This window comes from Polyodon spathula, chromosome 11 (assembly GCF_017654505.1).
Source record: "Polyodon spathula isolate WHYD16114869_AA chromosome 11, ASM1765450v1, whole genome shotgun sequence".
NCBI classification, from domain to species: Eukaryota; Metazoa; Chordata; class Actinopteri; order Acipenseriformes; family Polyodontidae; genus Polyodon; species Polyodon spathula.
Window position 1 is genome coordinate 39,430,872 of NC_054544.1, and position 21,909 is coordinate 39,452,780.

At 37.0% G+C, this 21,909-nt stretch overlaps 1 protein-coding gene across 10 annotated transcripts in view; it reads right to left on the reverse strand.

Moving 5' to 3' along the window:
• The window catches only part of LOC121322909 (TRAF2 and NCK-interacting protein kinase), a 141,594-nt gene extending 126,633 nt beyond the window's left edge, over positions 1-14,961 (reverse strand). For all 10 annotated transcript variants that reach the window (XM_041263500.1, XM_041263499.1, XM_041263493.1 and 7 more), the window contains exon 1: positions 14,601-14,961. In XM_041263500.1, the coding sequence (XP_041119434.1) occupies positions 14,601-14,657 (57 nt within the window). In that variant the 5' untranslated portion in view covers positions 14,658-14,961. The remainder of the gene's footprint in view (positions 1-14,600) is intronic.
• Between the last annotated feature and the right edge of the window lie 6,948 nt (positions 14,962-21,909).

Below are 21,909 nucleotides of genomic sequence, written 5' to 3' on the forward strand. Positions count from 1 at the left end.
CTATCCTATTGTTGTCTTTAGATATATAAAAAAAAATATCCAAAACGCAGCTCTTTTGAGTCATATTTACTGCAGGTTGATCACCTGCAACACTGGGTTGTTAGTATAGTAAGCGTACCTCACCAAAGAGTAAATTCTGTGCTATAAGAAATTCAAGCATGAATATCGGTGTATCGGTTTTTTTTTTTCTTATAAATAACTGTTGCCATGCCGATAGGCTACCGATTACCAGCGCACCCCTAGTATGTAGAGATGGTTTAAATGTTTAAAACACTGATGCTGCTGCAAGCACAGTAGTAGAAGTAGCTCACACAATGGGCCCTACAGCTGGGAAATGGAAGCGGACATGAAGACCAACTTTCCAAAGCGAGGTAAAAACTGAGGTATTTTCCCTCACCTCCCCAGGGATAGGTCAGTGTATAAATGAGTTTCCTTTGGATAACTCTCTTAAAAATTTACAACACAGGCATAGAACTCAGGTGGAGAGCAAAGAGCACCCATAGTGCATGAGGGAAGTATGGACTGTACTACCTTCAATGCCCCAAAATAAACTTCCTCTATGTGAGGCAACCAGGAGCAACTTGTCATGTTACTGAGGCAGAAAACAAAAATGCACATGTCACAACCTGTCGAAGCAAGAAAGATTCCTGCGCGGTCACCAGCAGCTGGAGTACAAGGAGAAGCTGGACCAGCTATTAAAAAAAAAAAAAAAAAAAAAAAAAAAAAAGATTCTCAAAACCACCACAGTCAAGCACAGGTAGTCTCTGCTTCGCCGAATGGAGGGGGACACTCCCATGGTGCCTCAGCATAGCCAGTACCATTGCCTGGCAGTTTTCACAAGTGCTACTGTACAATGTGCAGGCCTCACCAAATAAAGATATTTGAACGTCCCTTAAACTGTCCACATAGATAATATTCAAACAGTTTTCAACCATTTGTAATTTTATAATTGAATGCTTCAGGAATGTGGAAAACTTTAATCACACCTGACTGCTCATCTCTTCTTATTACTGTGACCTGTCCACACAGTAGTCGTTGCCTCCTAGGAAATGGATAGTGCCAACTGATAATTGCGACACGTTGAAGGTATTCATTAAAGACTAAGTAGCAGTGTTCCGAAAAATATAGCGTTACACATTCCCTACGTGTTACTACAACTTCAAATAGTGCACCTGTATTTTTTTTTTTTCAAGGTTATCAACTTTTTACACTCATAACTTTAAAGTCTGTTTCAAAGCTCTTTTCATTTGCCCACACTGTCAAACAGGCAACGCAGCAAAAATAGATCCATGATGTGGTATGGGATCTAGGCGGACAGATCTCAAACCCCAGTGCACTAGAGCAACCATTTTGAAAAGAGCTTTAAAAAACTTTCAAGTTTTCAGGATGTGAACAATGAAAACAAATTACAGGTGCATTATTTAAACACTTGTAGAAACATGTGGGGACGTGTAACACTATATTTCTCTGAACCCAGCTACTTACTCTAAGAGACTATTAGCTAGATTAGACTCTTATTTGTCTTTCCCTCTGGTAAGTGAAGGGCTTCTGCAGTAGGCTTACTTTGCCCATTGTTTACAAATTTGTGTATTCTTTTTTCAGGTACTTATTTCAAATACCTTTTTTCAAGCTCATATGAAGCGACTGACCAATTTAGTAAATAAATGTGTAGTTACATACATCCCCCACCCTAAACTCAAAATTAGAGCAGCAGAATCTGTATAATGAAAAAAAAAATGTATATATACAGAATAGAAAGTGTGACATGCAGATGGATGGATGAACAGACACTTAAAATAGCGTTACTACCACGTTTCATGACGACAGAATAATAGTTTTTACAGACATATGCAAACTGTGTGATGTGAGACATGCGTGTACACTAGATATGACCACCTCCACCATATCCCCCTCACAGTGGATTTCATCCTTGGTGGGGATAATACATACATAGATACATAAATAGCACCTCATACAGTGGAAAGTGAAAAAAAAAATGAAACAAATCTGTTGAGTACTACGAAACACCTTCTGTAGACTCGTGAGCTACCCAGGCTCTATACTCAGCATTCTTGACATCACAACTTGGGGGTATATTAACACCACAGCTGTGTATCGGTAAGAAACTACAGTAAACACTGTTCATTTGGTAAGCCAGTGAACATGAAAGGAAAGTAATTGCTCAACAATGCACAGAGATCCTAACAGCAGTGAGAGCGTTAGTGGTCAATTACAGCCAAGCCAGCCAGCTTTGACTGCTATGTGGAGATAGTGTACTTGCATTGAAGAGAAAAAACAACTTCCTCTAAATACCCACTCTGAATTTACAAAAGAGATATGGGGGGGTACACAGGTACTGTGAAAAAGCAGATTACAGTGTAAGAAAATGCAACATGCCAATTCCCAATATGCCCTCACAAATTTATGCTAGAAAAAAAAAAAAAATACTATTTGTATTACAGTAAAATGGGAGGCTCTTAAAATAACTAAACACATGTTTGTAAAAACACCTGCACTGTAGCTCAAAACATTTTGGTTAGTGCCATGTAGCCAACTAAAAACCCTTTTTTTTTTTTATTGGTAATAACGCTGGTTCTTCAGGTTGAAGCCAAGTGTGACGTTAAAAAAGTGTTCTCCCAGCTACAATTTGACAGATTACATTCTTGGCAGGAGAGCTTATCAAATGGGAAAGTAACCAGTACTGACTGGATAGATCTCTAGACAGAAATATAAGATATTCCCTTGAGGTGAAACTGCTTCATAAAAATGACCATATATAGCTTCTGTCTTCACAGTGAGGAATACAGATAAAACTTGTGCTGAATGCAGTTCCTGGTTATCATTTGGAACTTAAATTTAAAAGCAGGGTGTTTTTTTTGTTTTGTTTTTTTCCCCAGAACATTGGGATTTACAAGCTTAATATAAAAAGTAATTAAATGATTATTATTAAATAAATTAAGGGAAATGACAGTGGGAAACACAAAGCTTTATAATAAATGAAAACTTTGTGAATTCTAAATAAGGCTTGAGGTAAAGAACATTTCATCAAGGTAAGATCAGACTGTTTCTACAAATTGAAAGTGTGACAAATTACTACCAGATTTTTCCAACTTGAAGACTGTAGCATGCATTCTTTAAAAGTAGAGATTTTGCCAGTGTATTTGGTAAGATTGAATGGAATTATTATGTCAGCTCTACATACTTCCAGGTGCAATTATGTTTTGTTGGAAAACAAGAATAAACTCCAAAAACTTTTTTTTTTTTTTAGTAAGTCAAGAAATAAAGAAAACACTTTACTTAGATTTAACCCTTAGTCAGTTCAGTTGACTAATTTGGCACCTGGATCTTTCAGGCCAGTTGGAACCACTGGCCTAGGCAATACCACACAAACACAGCCCTCCCAGTTCAGTGCAAGTCACCAAGAGCTGTACAACATGGTTGAAAAAGGGAAAATCCCTTTGTGTTTTGCTTATAATCTCAGAACCCAAGGGATTAAGCCACCAAACAGTCATCTGATCTACTGGTCTGTAGGTCATCTGACCTACAGACCAGAGTGTCGCTTGTATCTACTGGGGGAGGGGGGAGACAGGGGACTCCCAATTGGGTGTCCTAGGAGCTGCCAAGCTATTTGAACAATGTATGGCATTCATCACATTTCACTTGTCATTAAATATCACATGCCCCTAACGCTCCTTAATATCTGAGCCTAACAAACAGGGGATTTTGCTGTGAAGAAATGACCCCTTCAAATTTGACAGTGCCATTCTGAGAAAAACAAAGTGTTTTCTTGTGTTAAGTTGAATTAAGCCCGCCACATTGCCCTCTACCTCCTAAATCCTTCAGTAGGTGGACAATTGCCCCCTCATTGCCAACTCTGGAATACAAACAATCAAGGTACTGTCTGGTTTGTGAAACACAGTAGTTTATTTTACCTTTGCAAACACTGCCTAAAAAAAAGGTCGGCCAATTTTTCTCCAATGGAAGGTATGCGTCTCAATTCACTTTGTAATTTGGAGGGAAACTGCAGGAGATACAAATGTCAAGACCCTCTAAAAGCACTGGTTTTAAAACTGCTAAAGGAAAGGAAACCGTTTACTTGGTTTGGCAGCACAGTTGAATTGGTGTTGTACAGCCATTTAACTGAAACCAGGCAACAGTTGTCAAGTGAACCGCACCACCTTCATAACCAAAATGATTACGCTGGGTGTTGCTAAATTATGGACTGCACGTGTGTGTTTGTTTCTTGGCTTAACCAAACCGATTTAAAACAGAGTCGTCAAGGTACGAGATACTGCAGCATCATGGAAATGTTAGTGATGCATGCCTGTCCACACATCTGTTTCCACAGTACGTGACCCCTGCAAGCTGCCATTCAGCAGAGCGAGATGAATCAGTAGACAGCAAGTGAATGGTCTTAAACAAAAGACTGATGTTTCACAAAAAACAAATTGCTGGAATGATGAAATATCAGCCTGAAGAAACTGATGTTTAATTTCTACTCAGTTCTAATGCTGGTTAAAGCCATACATACACACATATGTATGTGTGTGTGTGTAGATATATATATATATATATATATATATATATATATAAATTGGAAGTTGTGGGGTAGGATGTGTAGATAAAGGAAAAAAAAAAAAAAAAAAAAAAACAGTTTTAATGCATTTTAATTCCAGGCTATAAGGCAACAAAAGGTGAAAATTTTGAAATGCAGTGTCGACTTTCTATAGGCACTGTATACATATTGTAAACAGGGCTTCCTCTCTGCTGTTTGTTGCCCCTTTAAAAACGTAGACCCAGACGCAAGAGTTGCAGTTTTAGCACTTACACGCACTTTTAACAATACAAAATAAACAACAAAATAAAAAATAAACATCTAGCTCCTTCAGAGCACTATCTTCATAGACAGGATCACCCTGACTAACACACCGGACAGCTAAGCTGTTTACCAGTAGACACACACGTTAATATGCAGTACTCACTTTTGACTGCTTCAGAAAGAGGGCATACACCTTCTCTAAACAGCCCTAAACAAACTGGCTGCACCCTTTTTAAACTCCGCATCTGGCACCAATTCACAATAATTCCCAGGTGCGGGTGATAATTAAAGAATAAATTAAATTAAACAATTAACTAATAATAATTAAACAAATGTGCATACGCACATGTTTTGGGGCATGGAAGAATTTAACCCTGTCCCTGCTCACATATACATACACACACACATACATGCATGTATGCACACACAGTAAACACTGCATTCAAAATAGGTAACATCAAAGCTGAATGCAATTAATGCAGTTGCGGTCTTTTGGTATTCTCAAACCTAAAATTTGACAGGGAATTAACTGCAATTTTCAGACTTAAAATGTAACTATTTGTAATCTGCTTGTATCGTTTGAAAACAAATCACATTTTAGGTTAGACAATTGCAGAAGTTTGCATTTCAAGCAAATAGTTTTGTTTGTTTATTTATAAACAGCCATTATACAGTAAGTATAATAAATAAGACAGCCAGTAATGAGAGGCACCTTACACAAGCAGACACCAGTGTACAGTGGTGGTTGTATTTTTAGACAACACTTTGAGCATTTCCACAGCAGAAAATATGTGTTTTTGCTAGAACAGCAATTACAGTATGAAACACTGTGTAAAAAACTTCTCGTTACATTTTCAAAAACAAACTGAGTCTTAAAGATTCTGCTTAGTTTGTCTTTAAGAGGGGAAAAAAAAAAAAATGAAATGCGTGTCTGAATAAAATAAAATTACCTAAAACACAACCATCAACATAGACCCAATTGAATATAGCAATCTGAACATGTCTCATTGCCTCATACCTAGTGCTTTTGCGAATGCTAAGATTATACAGTTGTGTCAAGCTGTAAACTACAGGAGTAGCTGCAATTTAGAGTGAATACCAAGAATCACAGTATAGATCCGCCTGGGAGAGTTTAGATCCAGAGCAAGTGTTGCAGTATCCAAGGGAGTCTGTTAGAAACACACATTCTCTGACTCCAGTCAGAATGCACTGGAGCTGCTGTAGAGAGGTTTCTATCAATACCCCGAACAAAAAGGGCCACCCTAGATGTGGCATGCAGATTTTTTTGCTTTTTCAGGTTTATCTGCGGTAAAGATATAACCACCGTGAACTAAACTCACAAAGTGCCACATGTAAATCTGAGGGATTGGATTACATAAAATTGTAGATCGACACAGAGCTTGAAATTTCACGCTATTGTTTCAAAACCATTATAAAATCTACTGCGGAGAGAGAATGTTCGTGAACAAGCACAGCAAACTGGAACCCTGAAAGCTTGCTTCAAAAAAAAAAAAAAAAAACAATACAAACAACTTTGTACAATTAACATATTATTGGACTCTATCCACAAAGGATTTCCTTGCAAATCTTGGACCTTTTGCTTGTCTGTTCATACACTGCGATGTCCCCACATCCTGCACATAAAATAACCCAAGTTGCAGGTCTCAGTCTGTGGTGACTGACCCCAGCTCTACTCACCACATATTTCTGTGGAGTAAGGGACTGAGACAATACAGTGTCAGCTCACAGTGCTGACACGTGTCATGTCACTCCTGGATACACAGAAGCTTTGGAAAATGTTAAACTTGCAGTGTCACTTGAACACTATATCTGCAGTTTCCCGTAATCGTTTTCAATTTGAACACAAATACATAATTTATTGGAAGCTCTGTATAGTTTAATTCCATCGTTTACCCTTCTGGGTACTTTATCAGAAGCCAGTCCTTGTAGCCAATTCAGTCTGTTTATATTTTACACCGTCATCTGCAGTTAGTCCTGGGACCAACTAAATTTTTCTTTCGTGTTAAAATAATAATGAACTTCTAAAAGGGGGAGAAACACAATAGAATGCATTCCAGGCCTCCACTATGCAAGGAAGTGGTTTCCTAGGATAGTTATTTATAATTTATTTTGTAAGAAAGAATACAAACCTGGTTATTTTGGCCTCTGAAGCCATGTCAAGCGTTTTGCCGAGCCCTGCCTGCAATGTCACTATGTGAGCCACTTGGCTGTCACTAAATGCAACCATAACATGTTCTAAATCTTTATGTATTTAGGAAGACATAGCAAACATCATCAGTTCCCCTTTGGGTTTCCTATAAAAGCTTATCAATATAACACCATCTGGGAAAAAAAAAAAAAAAAAAACCTTATCTATGTTTTTGTTGTTTCCTTTGTTTCCTGAGATATGATTGAAGACGCCTTTTACAATCTCCTACTAATGTAGTGGTAGTGAGAATGCTCATTTGACTCACAGAATGGCATAGAGTGGGGCAAGCTTTCAAAGGAAGAGGAAGCCCTCCTCCCCAGAGAGCTACATCTGGTTGATGTAAACAAGTTAATACACTGTGTGCAAGGGTGTCTTATTGTATAAATGTCACCATCACCAAACCGTGCAAAACGAGATCATGCATCATGCAGAAAATGAATTTATGATCTTGCAATTACAAATAACGGTGACCTATCCTCACAAAAGTATGATCACATTTTATAAGGGGGAGAGTTGTATTAGTTATGTGGCTCAGGGATTTGCTAAAATGAACTGTCTCTTTCATTCAAGGTCACACAGAAATATATTATTCCTTCAACAGTCAAGCCCCACTGGAAATATCAGGGCCCGACAGTTTGCAGATTAGAAATGTAGTGCATGTCTGGCTTTAAACAGATTGTGCTCAATACACGCTCTGAGAACACAGGGCTCTACGGAAAATTGTTTCAAGGCTGCATTTACTGGTTAAATAATATTTAGAGTGAATGAAAGTGCAGCGTCCCACGATCATGTTCAACGTTGTACTGAAATAAGATTCCTTGGGAGTTGTTTACTAAATTCTTCTCTGTGCACTCTACTTCATCAATGCTTATTGGCCTTGTTGGTTTTCCAGTTTGTTTATATTCCCTCAAACTTGGTATTGGTTAGAGGAACACTATACTGCAACTCTGTAAAATAAATACAGCGCTTCCCTTTTATAAAAGGCAGCCTTTTATACTGTGGAACCAATTCTTGATTGAGGCTCCCATTTGCCCATAATGCCATTGCACTAGCAATTTCATTCTCAGAGAGCTCACATCATCCATACCCATCTAATGCTGCAGATATGTAGTGCTGTAACATGAGGATGGCTGTTAAGTTTAGAGTCATGAGCCACTAAATAGAACTCCCTTGGATAATGTAAACTGGTCAGCCAACAAGGGCCATGTTCAGTGCACAGAACGGAATTAAACTCACTTAGCAATTACACTGTAGTGTAAAAGTTTACATTATTGTGGGACACTTAAGAAGAAATGCAATACAATGTTAACAAGAGGAAGTAGTAAGAATGCAAAAAAAAAAAAAAGTGTTCATTAGAGTCCAGGTTACATCAAACCCTTGAAGACAGGAATCCGCAGCACTTCAGCTTCTAATAGAAATAAACACATCTCAAAACCAGGTGTCTCTGTGAATACGGTACCTAAATAGACAGCCACTTTTTCCCACCTATGGCAGCTACTGCAGTTTGGCTTTTGTTTTGCAGTAAAACACACAGCCGTTTAGAAATGATACAGTATAGAATTGTGTTTTACTTATCATATGAAGTACACCCAGTGCCAATCAATTTTAATTTGATGCTGACAAAGTGAAGATTTTGCTATCAGAAGGAAATTATCTAAACCAATTTCAGGTGTTGATACAGATGGCACTGTTCACTTGTCATAGCCTTTTTTTTTCAAAAGCAGGATAGCCTTCATCTGTACACAATCACATTTCTACAAGTCCATCAGTTTCGAAGGGGAAGAAATCCTCTTATTAAACTAAAGCTTTAACAACACAGGGTTCATTTTTTTGGCAGCCTTCCATCTGTCAGTCCAGAACATCTGCATCTGGGAGCTGGCAGTACACAACCTCTGGTCTGCTCACCTACTGTAAGAACGACATCAGAAACAAACTGTGCCCAGGAACTAAGCGGGTTACCACACACATTGTCTGTCACTGTCCAGGTTTTTTTTATTTTTTGGCTTGTCTTGCTAGCTGCAGTCGTTACAACATTACCCAGATGCAAACAATTGTAAAGCTGTTTTTATTGTTTTTTTACTATAAACTTAAAGAAGGTTTTTACAATTGAGTCCCATTTTTACATCTAATTGACTTCTGATACAATAGTGACAGAAATACTTAATGACAAGACAGGGTTTGACCAACTGCCTAGTACAGTATACAAAGTGGGAATACTGTGAGGACTGAGCATGTGCAAACTTTGAGATGCTGGGTGACCTAGTTTGTTGGTGACACCAAGGATGTTGGGAATACACAGTTAGCTGGCCATCTTTTTTCAACATAGAAAGAAATTAACTGTGGTCTATAAAATCTCACACTAGATAACAGTAAGTCAGAACACTGGTATCAGCGAGGCCTGACAGTACCAGTACAAGCTATTTTATCTTCACAAAATACTTTCCTGAAAAAAAGATTTAAGTTTGAAAATGTGGGCAGTCATTTTAGTTCTGTGGGAGAAGTTAAAAGGTTAAGCCATTGTTTCTTTCTTCTTCCTACAAAGAAAGGAGGAGATTTACTGGATTTATTGACAAAAACAAAAGGGTTCTCAGAGAAGCCAGGATAATGTAAGAGTTCCTAGCTACGTATAATTCTCATGCACTGGTGAACACTGTGAATCGCTATTAAATGAGACAAATAGTGACCAAGGATAAAGGCAATACATTTACTTTTCAGTTTTGTACTAGTTCTGTGAATAATGGGATTCAGTACAGCAGACAATCCTTTTTGTAATGGATGTGCTAACAAATCTTATTTTCTCTTTCCCAGGCTGCACACAAAATATAGTTGGGAGTCCTCTCTGTGGCTTCTCACAAGACTCCTTGTTTGAGCGTTGAGTTTTGAGGGACGGCCTTTTCTTGGCAGTGCCTGGGTTGTGTGATGCAGCTTCCACTTCCTGATTATTGATCCAACTGTGCTCACTGGGATATCCAAACACTTGGATATTATTTTTTACCCTTTCCCTAATCTATGCGTTTGTATTACTTTATCTCTGACTTCTGTAGAATGCTCTTTGGTCTTCATTTCCTTCAGATTCACAGCCTCACCAATGATCCTTCAACAGTGGGGTTTTTATCCAGAAAATGTGACAGCAACTTTAATGGTTCACAGGTGGAGGCCAATGGTAAGGTAATTGTGTCCTCGTTAGGGCAATTTCTTTCATCGGTGCAAACTGGGAGTTTCCACAGCACAGGGGTTGAATACTTATGCAAGCAAGATATTTTTTGAAAATTGCGGTCCACAAGAGTCGTCCAACCAACCTGAAGCAAATCTGCCAAGAAGAATGGTCCAAAATCACTCCGACACTGTGTACAAAGCTGGTACATACTTACCCCAAAAGACTTAAAGCTCTTATTGCAGCGAAAGGTGGCTCTACCAAATATTAATGTGTGGGGGTTGAATACTTATGCAAGCAAGATATTTCAGTTTTTTATTTTTCATAAAAATATTTCCCAACATAAAACCAATGTCACCTTACAATAATTGATTCTGAGTTTCAGTGTTTAAAAATAAAATATCAAACAGAACCAAATTTCAATGTACCATTTGTAATTCGGTAATATGAGAGAATTGGTCAGGGGTCTGAATACTTTTGCAAGGCACTGTATATATATTTCATATATTGTCATATATATAGAAACAAAGACAACTGGAGATGAACATGTGCAACAATCCCTGAAAATATCAGAGACAAGTAAAAATGCACCACTTGTCACACTAATTAGACAAGACTCAAAGGCTTGTAGAAAACTGACTAAATACATTTATTAGTAGATGAAGAACAAGATACAGTGCAGAAAAATACAGTATATGTATTAGTTATCCATTAATACAACATGCTAGAATATGTTTAAATGAGCTCAAATAAAATATAAAAAAGCAGCATATAGAAATACTGCCATCATTTCAAGTAATAAAAGAAGCAGACTTTGTGAAAACCAACCTCTAACTGTGCATGGAAGTATATATTTAAAAATGGGAGCATTATTGAGATCCACCACCATTGACTCTGCTGTGTAATAGTGAAAGATGAGGGGAAATTGTACTAGTCAGGTCCTGTGTGTCCTTTCCTTCACCACTCAATGACCTGAAAGCCCTGTGCTTTTCTCAAGCAAATTGTGTCTAATTGTCTGTGGCATGCAGGACAAAAGTCAACTAGGGGCTTGACTGAGACCACCAAAATGATTGGAGTCTGATAGGTACGAGGTGCTTGTGAATTAGCCTGCTTCAACACACACCCCAACGCAGACAGTGAAATAGAAAAGCCGTAGCCTGATGTTTTTGCCGGCACAGTGGTATAGCTACATTTTAGCATCATTAATACATTATTGTGAGGAAGCTTATCCACAGTATCATTAAAATAAGGTAACTGCACCTCACCAAACACAAACTGAAAACAATGGTTGTTTGTCACAAAGAGGCTTGGTGAAATTCACAAGAAAACTAACTCGCCAACACTGTTTGGATTTAAAATTCTTCCTTTTGGCCTCAGTGTGAAAATGGCTTAATTGCAGAAGCGATTAGTATTTCCTGAGACATTGTTACAGAAGGAAGCAAAACAGAGATGGATGATTGTTTTTACAGGCAAGCAGGTTTCTCAAGGTACAAGGCAGCTTTAATTCCCCGGAAAAATAATCTATTTTAGAGAATTAAAACAAGGCGGCATTTCCACAGACTAAACTATGGAAGAAAGCCACAGAATCGTGTTTTTTTTTTTTTTTTTTTAAATATGTAGATACATTAAATCCAGGTTTTTTTTTCAAATGCAAAATTATGGATGACACATCAGGGAGTATTAAGTCTTACAGTCAACAACTAGAGTGGAAGGAGACCTTAAACTATATTACAGAAATCTTTCATTAACTAGCTTTCTGACTTATGAAAAATAAGGAGTCAGTGGACATATGAAGCGTCTCAGCACAGTTTAGTAACACACCAATTTGTGAATAATGCAATTGTAAAAATGGCATGAGCACTCTACTTAGTTGCTTGGTTCTAGTTTGTAAAATAAACAGATGTGACATACAGTGCCTATAGAAAGTCTATACCCCCTTGAATTTTTTTTCACATTTTGTCATGTCAGTGCCTCAGTTTCATGCATTTAAATTAAGATTTTTTTTCCACTTATCTACACACCATACTCCACACTCTTAAGGGGGAAAAATAATATATTAAAAATACAAAACTGAAAGATCATAATTGGATAAGTCAATATTATATCTATCTATCTATCTATCTATCTATCTATCTATCTGTATTCTGAAAAGTTAATTAACCAGTCAGCAAAGAGAGTTGTAGCTCTCTGAAGCATGTGTGTCATACGAGTGAAATGTGACTCGTATGTACTTTTCCACATATGCCAAAGGGTATTAGCATGTACAGTACATATACAGTGAGCTTACTGAGGGATAAACAATTGTGCAAGCAAAAAAAATAACTGACAAAAGGCAAGAGAACACATTTTCACATGTATTCATGTTTTTAAATGTGTCAGATGGTAGTAAATTAAAAATTGTACTGTTTACACTTTTTGCAGTTTGCGCCAAATTCACAAAGAAGCATACTCAAAAAGCAACACTTTAATATTGTGTAAATATACTGTGTTGCTGAAACAGTGCTCCCTAGACTGATAAGCGTACACATTCACCCGCTAAATAAGGAAGACAGAAATGGGAAGAGTTTTGTTTATTCAGTGTGTCCATAATTAATTTCCAAGAATCTCTCAATAGACCACGTATCCTAATTACTGTTTATTTTAAGTGTACTCTTATTTGAGACATGTTACAATAAAATGCAACAATATGGTGATTGGATGGAGGGCAGAATAACACTCTGCTAATGAATTCTAACCTCCTGAAATGTGGAGAAAAAAATGGTCATTTAGAACACACTGTTGACAGAAAACAAAATACCGCTACACCATTAAAAAAAAAAACAGTATGTTTCTTTTTTAATAAGGGATGTTGTCTTCGGGGAGGAAATAAGTAAAGTAGCTGCTTGTATTTCTATATAGACTACCCAAATTGGGCATGTGTACAGTGATATACTGTATACAATAAATTAAGATTGGCATATAATATTAGCACCCAAAAACATTTACATAAATTACAATAAAAACTACCATCCATAATTGGAGATTAAAATGGAGATAAAGTCTGTCTACTGATAAGTTTAGGTACACCCAATGTACTGTAAACTCAAGAATATGAAGTTTACCCGACTTAAATAGCATCATGCATATTATTAACTCCAAACACAATCATGTAACTAAAATATAATCATATCAGGAAACATACTGAATGCATGACAACGTTTGAACCGTTTCCCAGCAATGGGATCTCCAGAGGATTTGGCTCCAATAAGAGACACAGTCTCCTTGCTTGCAGAGAGACAGCTTTCTGAAGCTGCACACATAGCAGCGGCATCATAACTGTTAAAACATTAGGGAAGGCAGAACTACACAATGGTGAGACAACAGAATTGAGCACAAACATGGGGAACCAGAAAATTCAGTATTAGCTGACAATAACGACTGCGATATTTTTTGTACTTATTTATTTCGATAAAAAAAACAGCCAAATGTCATGAATGAAATATTTATGTAGCTATATATAGTGTGTGTGTGTGTGTGTGTGTGTGTGTGTGTGAAAAATCTCTAGGTTAAAAAGACCAATAATAACATTCAAATATTTTAGACCGCACTAAGACTACATAATTTCATTACAACCAAACGTTATCTCTTTTCAAATTAAAATGTAGGCTAGCGTTCTAAAACCAATTCTGCGCTGCGAACAGAATTATCCATTGTGTTATGTTACTGGGGAAAGTCTCCTTTATTTTCCTAAATCGCTTGCAAATGATGCGTGCTCAACCATGACTATAAACGGACAATCGCCACATTATAGAAAAGAAGATCTGCAACAATGTAACCGAGAACCACAGCATTTCCCCCGGTACTTTATTTATCATTTGCTTGACACCAATAATTTAACAAATCATAAAAGCTGAAACGAGATGCAAATAAATAGGGTACTACACTATTCCTGTTAACACAGGATCGGCACTCGGTAAATGATTGTCGCCGTAGCCACGACGTAGTTAGGTAGACAAATGCAATGTATTAAGGTTATTGGTGAGTGTGTGTGTGTGTGTGTGTGTGTTATATATATATATATATATATATATATATATATATATATATATATATATATATATAGCATGGATATGTTGTCTGTAATGTATTTCAGGAAGTCTAAACCGTACGTAAATGCATTCACTAGCACAAGATTTGTCACAGTATTTCTCAATGAGTGCACGCAACAGCGACAAACAAAATATAAATGTTGTAATACAAATACATCAGTGTTGTGTAGTCGGTATAATCTGGTGTGTGTGAGAGATCAGGGTAAAGTCAGGTGCACTGTGTCTTCACAATATCACCATCCCCATTTTTTTCATTGTTGTTGATGGAATAGGAAAATAAATAAATAAATCACACAAGTTAAAATAAATAGGTCACTTATCCAAACTCACCCTCAGAGCGGAGAGATCGATTTCATCCAGACTGCGAGCCGGAGAATCACTCGCCATGTTTCTTTCACTCTGGTGAAATGAAGGACAGAAGAAAAAAGAAAAACCTTTACGCTCTCTGGTCTGATTCGCGTTTCTTTGATTGAACAATCCCGAACAACCGTAAAATTAAAAAACAATAATTAAAAAAAAAAAAAAAAAAAAAAAAAAAAAACACGTAAGAGAACAGAACGAAAATCCCTTTAGATATCCGTTATACACCAATAATATGTACAGGCAGTGTGCTGCTAGAAATGATCATCACTATGTGTATTCAAAGACATGCTTAACACCATATGCATGGCGCCCGCATCAACTAGCAAAACAGACCAAACGCACAGAGGGATAGCAGCTCAGCAAAGTAGTGTCAATCAGTTTCCTGGGCGTGGTCACTGCGAGGGGCGGGAGGTGTGTCTTAAACACTCCTGGTTCATTCGGTTTGGGAGCGTGAGGGTCACCGCAACACGCAGGTAGCGCTGTACAGTACGTGTCTCGTTAAGAGATGGTTGTGGGCTTGCGATTCATATCAAATTTACCTGTCAGTTATGTTTCTATTGTCCGCCACTATCATAATCTTTCAGATCTGAAGTCATGAGTAATTTCGGACAAGGCGTTTGCAACAGTATATGTTACGGAATACTGGTGCCTGCCAGAGATTACATACTATTTTATAACCCCTCCTTTTACCCCTGTGCATACATATATACATACACGCATACAAGTATAACACTCATACAAGCATAACATTAATATTAATTTTCCCTTCAAAATCCATGTCACAGTTACACTGTTTGTCTACTGGGTGGCACTGTGGTCAATGCAAAAATCTGAGTCATAGGTGCAGCAAATACCACATTTGACCACAGTGCAGTTTTGAATGAAGAACATGTGATAGTAATATCTAGGTTAAATAAATATTATGCCTTACTTTCAGGTGGTGTGTTATACTTTCTGGTCCTGGGTTATGCATAGTTATGTGTTCTGAGCTGGAGGCTAAAAATAAAAAATAAAAATCTAAAATCTAAAAATGTGTGTGTCCTAGTTATTTGACACTCTGCTTCTGCTTTGTTGGCACTACAGCTCATTTCCTTACTTTTTTGCTTGCTTTGTTCATTACCTGAATTAAAACAAGGACATTATCCTGACCAGCTGCTTACCAACTGTGTGGGACTCTGTTATTTTAACACCAGTGTTTTGCAGAACAATTTAGATTTAGAATAAATATTGCTCAATGGTCATGATCTGGAGGCATGCTTCACATTGAACTACCACAATGTATATTGTTTTGTACCATTGTAATACTAGTGAAAGAAATGACCACTGTGGTACATCCTATCAATGGCTCATACCATTGCCCCTTAGTACAGAACTAACTATGAAACATTTCAGAATATGGAAATGCTTCCACTTCTGCAACAATTTCCTTCTGGCAGTATTGGGTCAGAATTATTACCACTGCGCTGTCACTGCATATCAATTTATATTGGTCTGCACTGTTGAATTGTTAGATGATTATAATTCGGGCATACGTAATTATAATAGCTTTTCTGCAATCACAGGGATACATTTGGTGCATGTCACCCTAACTGGCAGGAGTGCAGGCATGTTTGAGCCATGACCAAATTTAATTAGCATTGTCAGGAGGTGTAACACAAACAATGAAAGAAGTTCAGTGTACACAGTGTGAGACTTTTCAGACTACAATAGACTTTGATAGTTTAAATAGGGCAAGACTTTTCAGACTATAATAACTAGACTTTGATAGTTTAAATGGGGTGAGACGTTTCAGACTGCAATAACTAAACTTTTATAGTTTAAATGGCGCTCTTTCTTGCCACTCGGACTAGTAAAACGACAGTTTATAAGCACACCACAGTTGAATGGCTGGGGTGATTTTTTTCCACCTTTGCCTGTAAGATATAAAACACTGTTGATATTCGCTCTGAAGGGGAGGACTGTTAAACCAGTCGGAGAGATGGGGTTTACTGTATAATTCTGTTCTGGCCAAATGTAATCCTGCTTTATTAAAGCAGCTAACCAACTTCTGAATACATTCAACAATATACCTGCCAAATGTACCATTTAAAACAAGTATCAATCATTTTTACATTTTTTTTTATTGGCAACTTAGAAAAAAAAGGTGTGGCCCTGATATGATAACACATGTGTATTGTTAGGGTACCATGGTATTGCAACAGATTACCATAGTTTCTATTGGTTCACAGCCTGGTACTTGTATGTCAAAATATGACAATGTTACTATTGTAGTACTAGTCTACCAATGGCTCATACTGTCCATTGTATTTGACACTGTGCTACCATTGCCTCTTGTCTTATTAAATGCAGTACACTATGCAGTGGAAAGACGAGTTGTTTATTAAGCTTCATTTGTATTCTACAGTAGCAGTCTGCACCTGGGAGAGTGAGGGAGGGTTGCTGGGAGAGTGAAATGGATTCTCAAGCCTATATAAACCTTTCATTTACAATAGGCTCTTAATCATAGAGCACTAAAGTGTATGAAATTAAACTGTATTTAATTTAATATACTTTCCACTGTATTTAGTGTACTATTTCATGTATTATGCACTTTCCACTGTATTTAGTGTACTGTTTCATGTATTATGCACTTTCCACAGTATTTAGTGTACTGTTTCATGTATTATGCACTTTCCACTGTATTTAGTGTACTGTTTCATGTATTATGCACTTTCCACTGTATTTAATGTACTATTTCATGTATTATGCACTTTCCACTGTATTTAATGTATTATGTTTTTTTTTTTTTTTTTTTTTACTGTGTATCCTGTATTGTGCATTTCTCTGTGTTTGACGCATTATGGATTTTCTTGTTTTATTGTATCTTGTAAAGAGCTTTGTGATGGTGGTCCACTATGAAAGGTCCTATATAAAATAAAGATTGATTGATTGATTTTATATCCGCTTAGTAGTGCCTTCATGGCAATGACCTTTTATCAACTCTTTTCATGTTAGTAGAACATGGAAATAATTGATACAATTATAAATTATTATTAGTTTTATTTGAAATTTGCATTCTAAAATATTACAATAATTATTTGGTAATAGAAATATTTTTCTATTATTATTTACACATACAGTAAGTACTGTGTGTAAACCTATTGTATATCACAATATTCCCAAAGCACAGGCTATTGACAACAGCACCAATATAGAAGGCTGAGGTATGATAGTATAGCAGACAGTGTTACAGCAATGATTTATTTTAAAGACAAGGCAGTGCCCTGAGTCAATGGGATTTAAACACCATTAAAGCAGCAGTGTTACATTTTGTATTTTTATTTATTTACTTTGACTATGAGTTCAGGAGCTGCTCTACAGTGCTACTATAGTTGCCTGCCATAGACATCTGTAATGCACTGTTGGGTAGTTCACATATCTTGAAATTGGCAAGCACCAGCACCCTCAAATGCATAGCAGTGTATTGGCAGTAAAGGAAAAGCAAACTTGATCCGTGCTGATATAAAGACACTTTGGCTAATCTAACCTATGTTATGTATGCTAAACCACTAGAACAGCTGCTCCTGAATTTATAACACCATAACAAAACCAAAACACAGTCTTTGCAATAAGAACGGCTTTGAATGATTGCAAACATCAGGGAAGAGAAAAATGAAAAACGTGTTCTTTTTTAAAATAGATTTGTAGGTGACGTTGCATTGCTTTTGCCATGGTTACCCTTTCGTTTTGCGTACTCTACTCCATCCGAGACCTCACCAAATTGCTTTCCCCCAAAGGTCAAAGCAAACAGTTGCAGCATACACACTTCCTTCTTCTAGTAGGTCTTCTTGCTTCACTATGATGCTGTAAACTTCACAGGCATGTTCCTGCTACAAGGTTGTGAAAATGATTAAGTTGTGTTCAAATGTCTCTTCAGTTAAGCATAAAGGACATGCAATATGTCATAAACATTATTTAAAACTTAAAATAAACAGGAAACAGTTGTATTTACCTGAAGTGAAATAACATATCATTTTTTACGTTACTTTACAGTACAGTCAAAAATAAAGTCCTCCATATTTTAAAATTACATTCTTACCTCTTATTAACAAAAAACAATAAACATTCTTTAACGATCCTTATTATTTTGCTTTTGTTATTTTCTTTTCCAGACTTTTTTTTTTTTCTTTACTCAGTTGACATAACATTAGTGAGAAAAAAGAACTTGAGAGAAAATTATTATTCTAAATAACAGATTTTAAAACCATGGTTAGCACTCATTAAACTTTTGCTGGTACACATACTATAGTGAAACAAGAGACAATCCTTACCACTAACTGACATGAAAAAAAAAAAACAGTATGCTTTTGCAGCTGAGCTAAAGGCTCAGTTTCTCAGTTTGTTTTGCATGCTACATATAACACATTCACAGTAAATGCAATCTCACAGTGTAGTAAAGCATAGTGAAGCTGTGGCAAAGCACATACAGGCAATGAAATAAAAGCATTGTATGAGCTTTAGAAAAGCATGGGCAACTGCAAAAGAAGGATGAATGGCTGTTTGTCGCATACTGTATTGTTAACAGTTAGGTGCCATCTAGTGGTAAAGATACACATCTATTCATGGCTGACATTCCTGCCTGGACTGGAAGCTCTCAGACAGGGCTAACTGTGCCCATCGCTGTTTATTGGCACCTTATTATCTGTGCAGTTTATTAAAACACTTTGTTGTTATATTGAAATTAACCAAAGGTCTCCTTCCCCTCATTTACATTACATACTCTGTGACTGTTAGGGAAAGTTGTAAGTAATAGACCAGTAGACTGCAAAAGGCCATTCACAAAGAATACACATCTATTTTGCAAATTGCTGGGATCATTTAGGGTATATTCTTTCTATCTGGCAGAATTTGGCCTCTATAATCTGTCATCCACTCACATTAAATGAAGCAGTAGAGAGCTTAATGAAGCATTAGCTATGATGCTGCTCCCTGTTACAGACAGAGGAGAAAGGGCAAATGAATTACTGTACTGTAATGAGCCTTGTATTTGCAACATGTATGTTGTATGATAACGGAACTGAAAAATATGCAGTACTGTGTATAGTTCATAAGAAGTTAAATTAATGTTACACAAATGGTGATGACCTGTAATCTTGTGTGTAAAGCTTGATTTTATCTCTGTACAGTCAAGCAAGTCTAGTCTTCCACCCAGTGGTGTAGTGGTAAATAAAAAAAATTGGGTAAACCGCTGTTTCGTGGAGTTGAATAGATATATTTTACAGATAAACATGAACAGATGTATTGTTATTAGCCCTCAGCCAACAAGAGCCCCCCATTCTAGATGGCATTTAAAAATGGCTCATAATCCGGCCACCCACCCAATATTTTCTTGAGTGCATAACAGCACCTTTTTCAAAATTGAGCCCAACACAATTACACCATCTAAACTACATCCCAAAAACACAAACCAGCCCAGGTTTTAAATGGATAGCATATTCTTCTGTGCACACTCCTTGGCCTTGTTGTTGGCATTCTTGTTACAGGTAGTTTAAGCAGCAGGTTGTTTACGCTGCTTTCTCCTTCTTTGAAGTAAACATCCACTAGACTTGCCTGTACTGCACAGGATATGAGTACCATGCTCAGTCTCATTAAAACTAGCTGTTATGTTTAGTTATTCCGTCTTACATAACTACGTATTATTTTAAAAACACACAGTATGGTATGACGCAAGCTGATTTTCACCCCACTGAAGGTGAGAAAGATATAAGCTTGTATCATACAGCACCCAATACAATATATATATATATATATATATATATATATATATATATATATATATATATATATATATATATATATATATATATATAGAATAAATAATAGCTGACAAAAATCCTGTGAGGGTGACCACTATGGATTGAAAGACTCCACCTCTATTCTCATCCTTCAGTCCGACAGTCTGTTCCACATTACATGGTAATTGGGCATTCAATTTATTCTAATTATAAACTGCAGCCTAAATACCATATACCAGAGTACGTAAACATATTACAGAACATTTCAGAAAATATTTCATAAAGCAGAAGTAAAACAAAAAAAGGTATCTGAAATATAATGAAATACATTTATACTGTACATTACATTTATTTTTCAAATGGGTGTGGAATACAAACAACTTCCATTTACAGACTTACATTAAATGAACTAGGGACTCTATCGGCTATCAATACTGTATAGACAACACTAAGGTCATATTACTACATTGGGAATTGGGTTAGAAAATGGATTGAAGCTTCAGCTTGAACAACTGTGCAGACTAAAGTAAATCCAGTGATATCATCAGTTGACCACAGCGGCTTATATGAAAGTCATGCCACATTCCAGAATCATAGATATAGAAATATGAGACTTTATTCATTTAGAGGAACAGGTAATCTTTTATTAGCAGGAGCATGGATTGATTTTTGTAAAGGACCTTTCTTGAATGGAAAAAAACTGGCAAGCCTTCTTTTCTACGGTGTTTAGAAACCAACAGGCTGTGTCAGGAGGCAGTCCAGCAAGCATTCAAAACAGACATTTCTTAATAAAAGTAACAAGCTAGGAGAGTTGAATACTGCCATCAAGTTATATAATAGTTATATAATATACTAACAGCTAAATGCCCTTCAATGCCGTTACAATGGCGCTACAATGGCACTATAATGGCACTACAATGGCAATGCAATGGTTATGTACTAATTCTGCAGCTGCAATATTATGAGCTATAACAGGGACCAGGTACTGTTACTGGCTACCAGTTGAGTTTTGTTTACAGAGAATGACAGCTGGGGGTTGGTCAGCTGTGGATTCCTAACCAGCAGGTGGGTGTAAAAGGGAGCTGCTGATAATCCTGAGTATGTGACATAAGTTCGAAGACGACCAACAACCATGCTTTTGGGATATGCCTGCCACAGGTCAAGTATTTACTGAGCATTTTATGCCAGAGCTGCTGATACGCCCCTCCGGGGAGTGACGTTGGGATTAAGTAGTCACTCCGCGGAGATCACTTTCTCTTTTGCATCGAACCCGCGAATAAGAGTGATACAACCTTGCAAGGTTTGTTGGTCATCTTCTCTTTCAGGGAACTGGGGTTAACTCTGAAACCTATCGTTCCCTTTCTATTCAAAGACAACCAACAACCAATACCTTTAGGAAAGTATGTCAAAGCCGTCACGAGGGAATGTGAGCGGACAGCAGATGAGGGACATCTCGCTACCACTAAACTTATCTTTGTGGTGTGAGCATGCAAGCTCGAGGA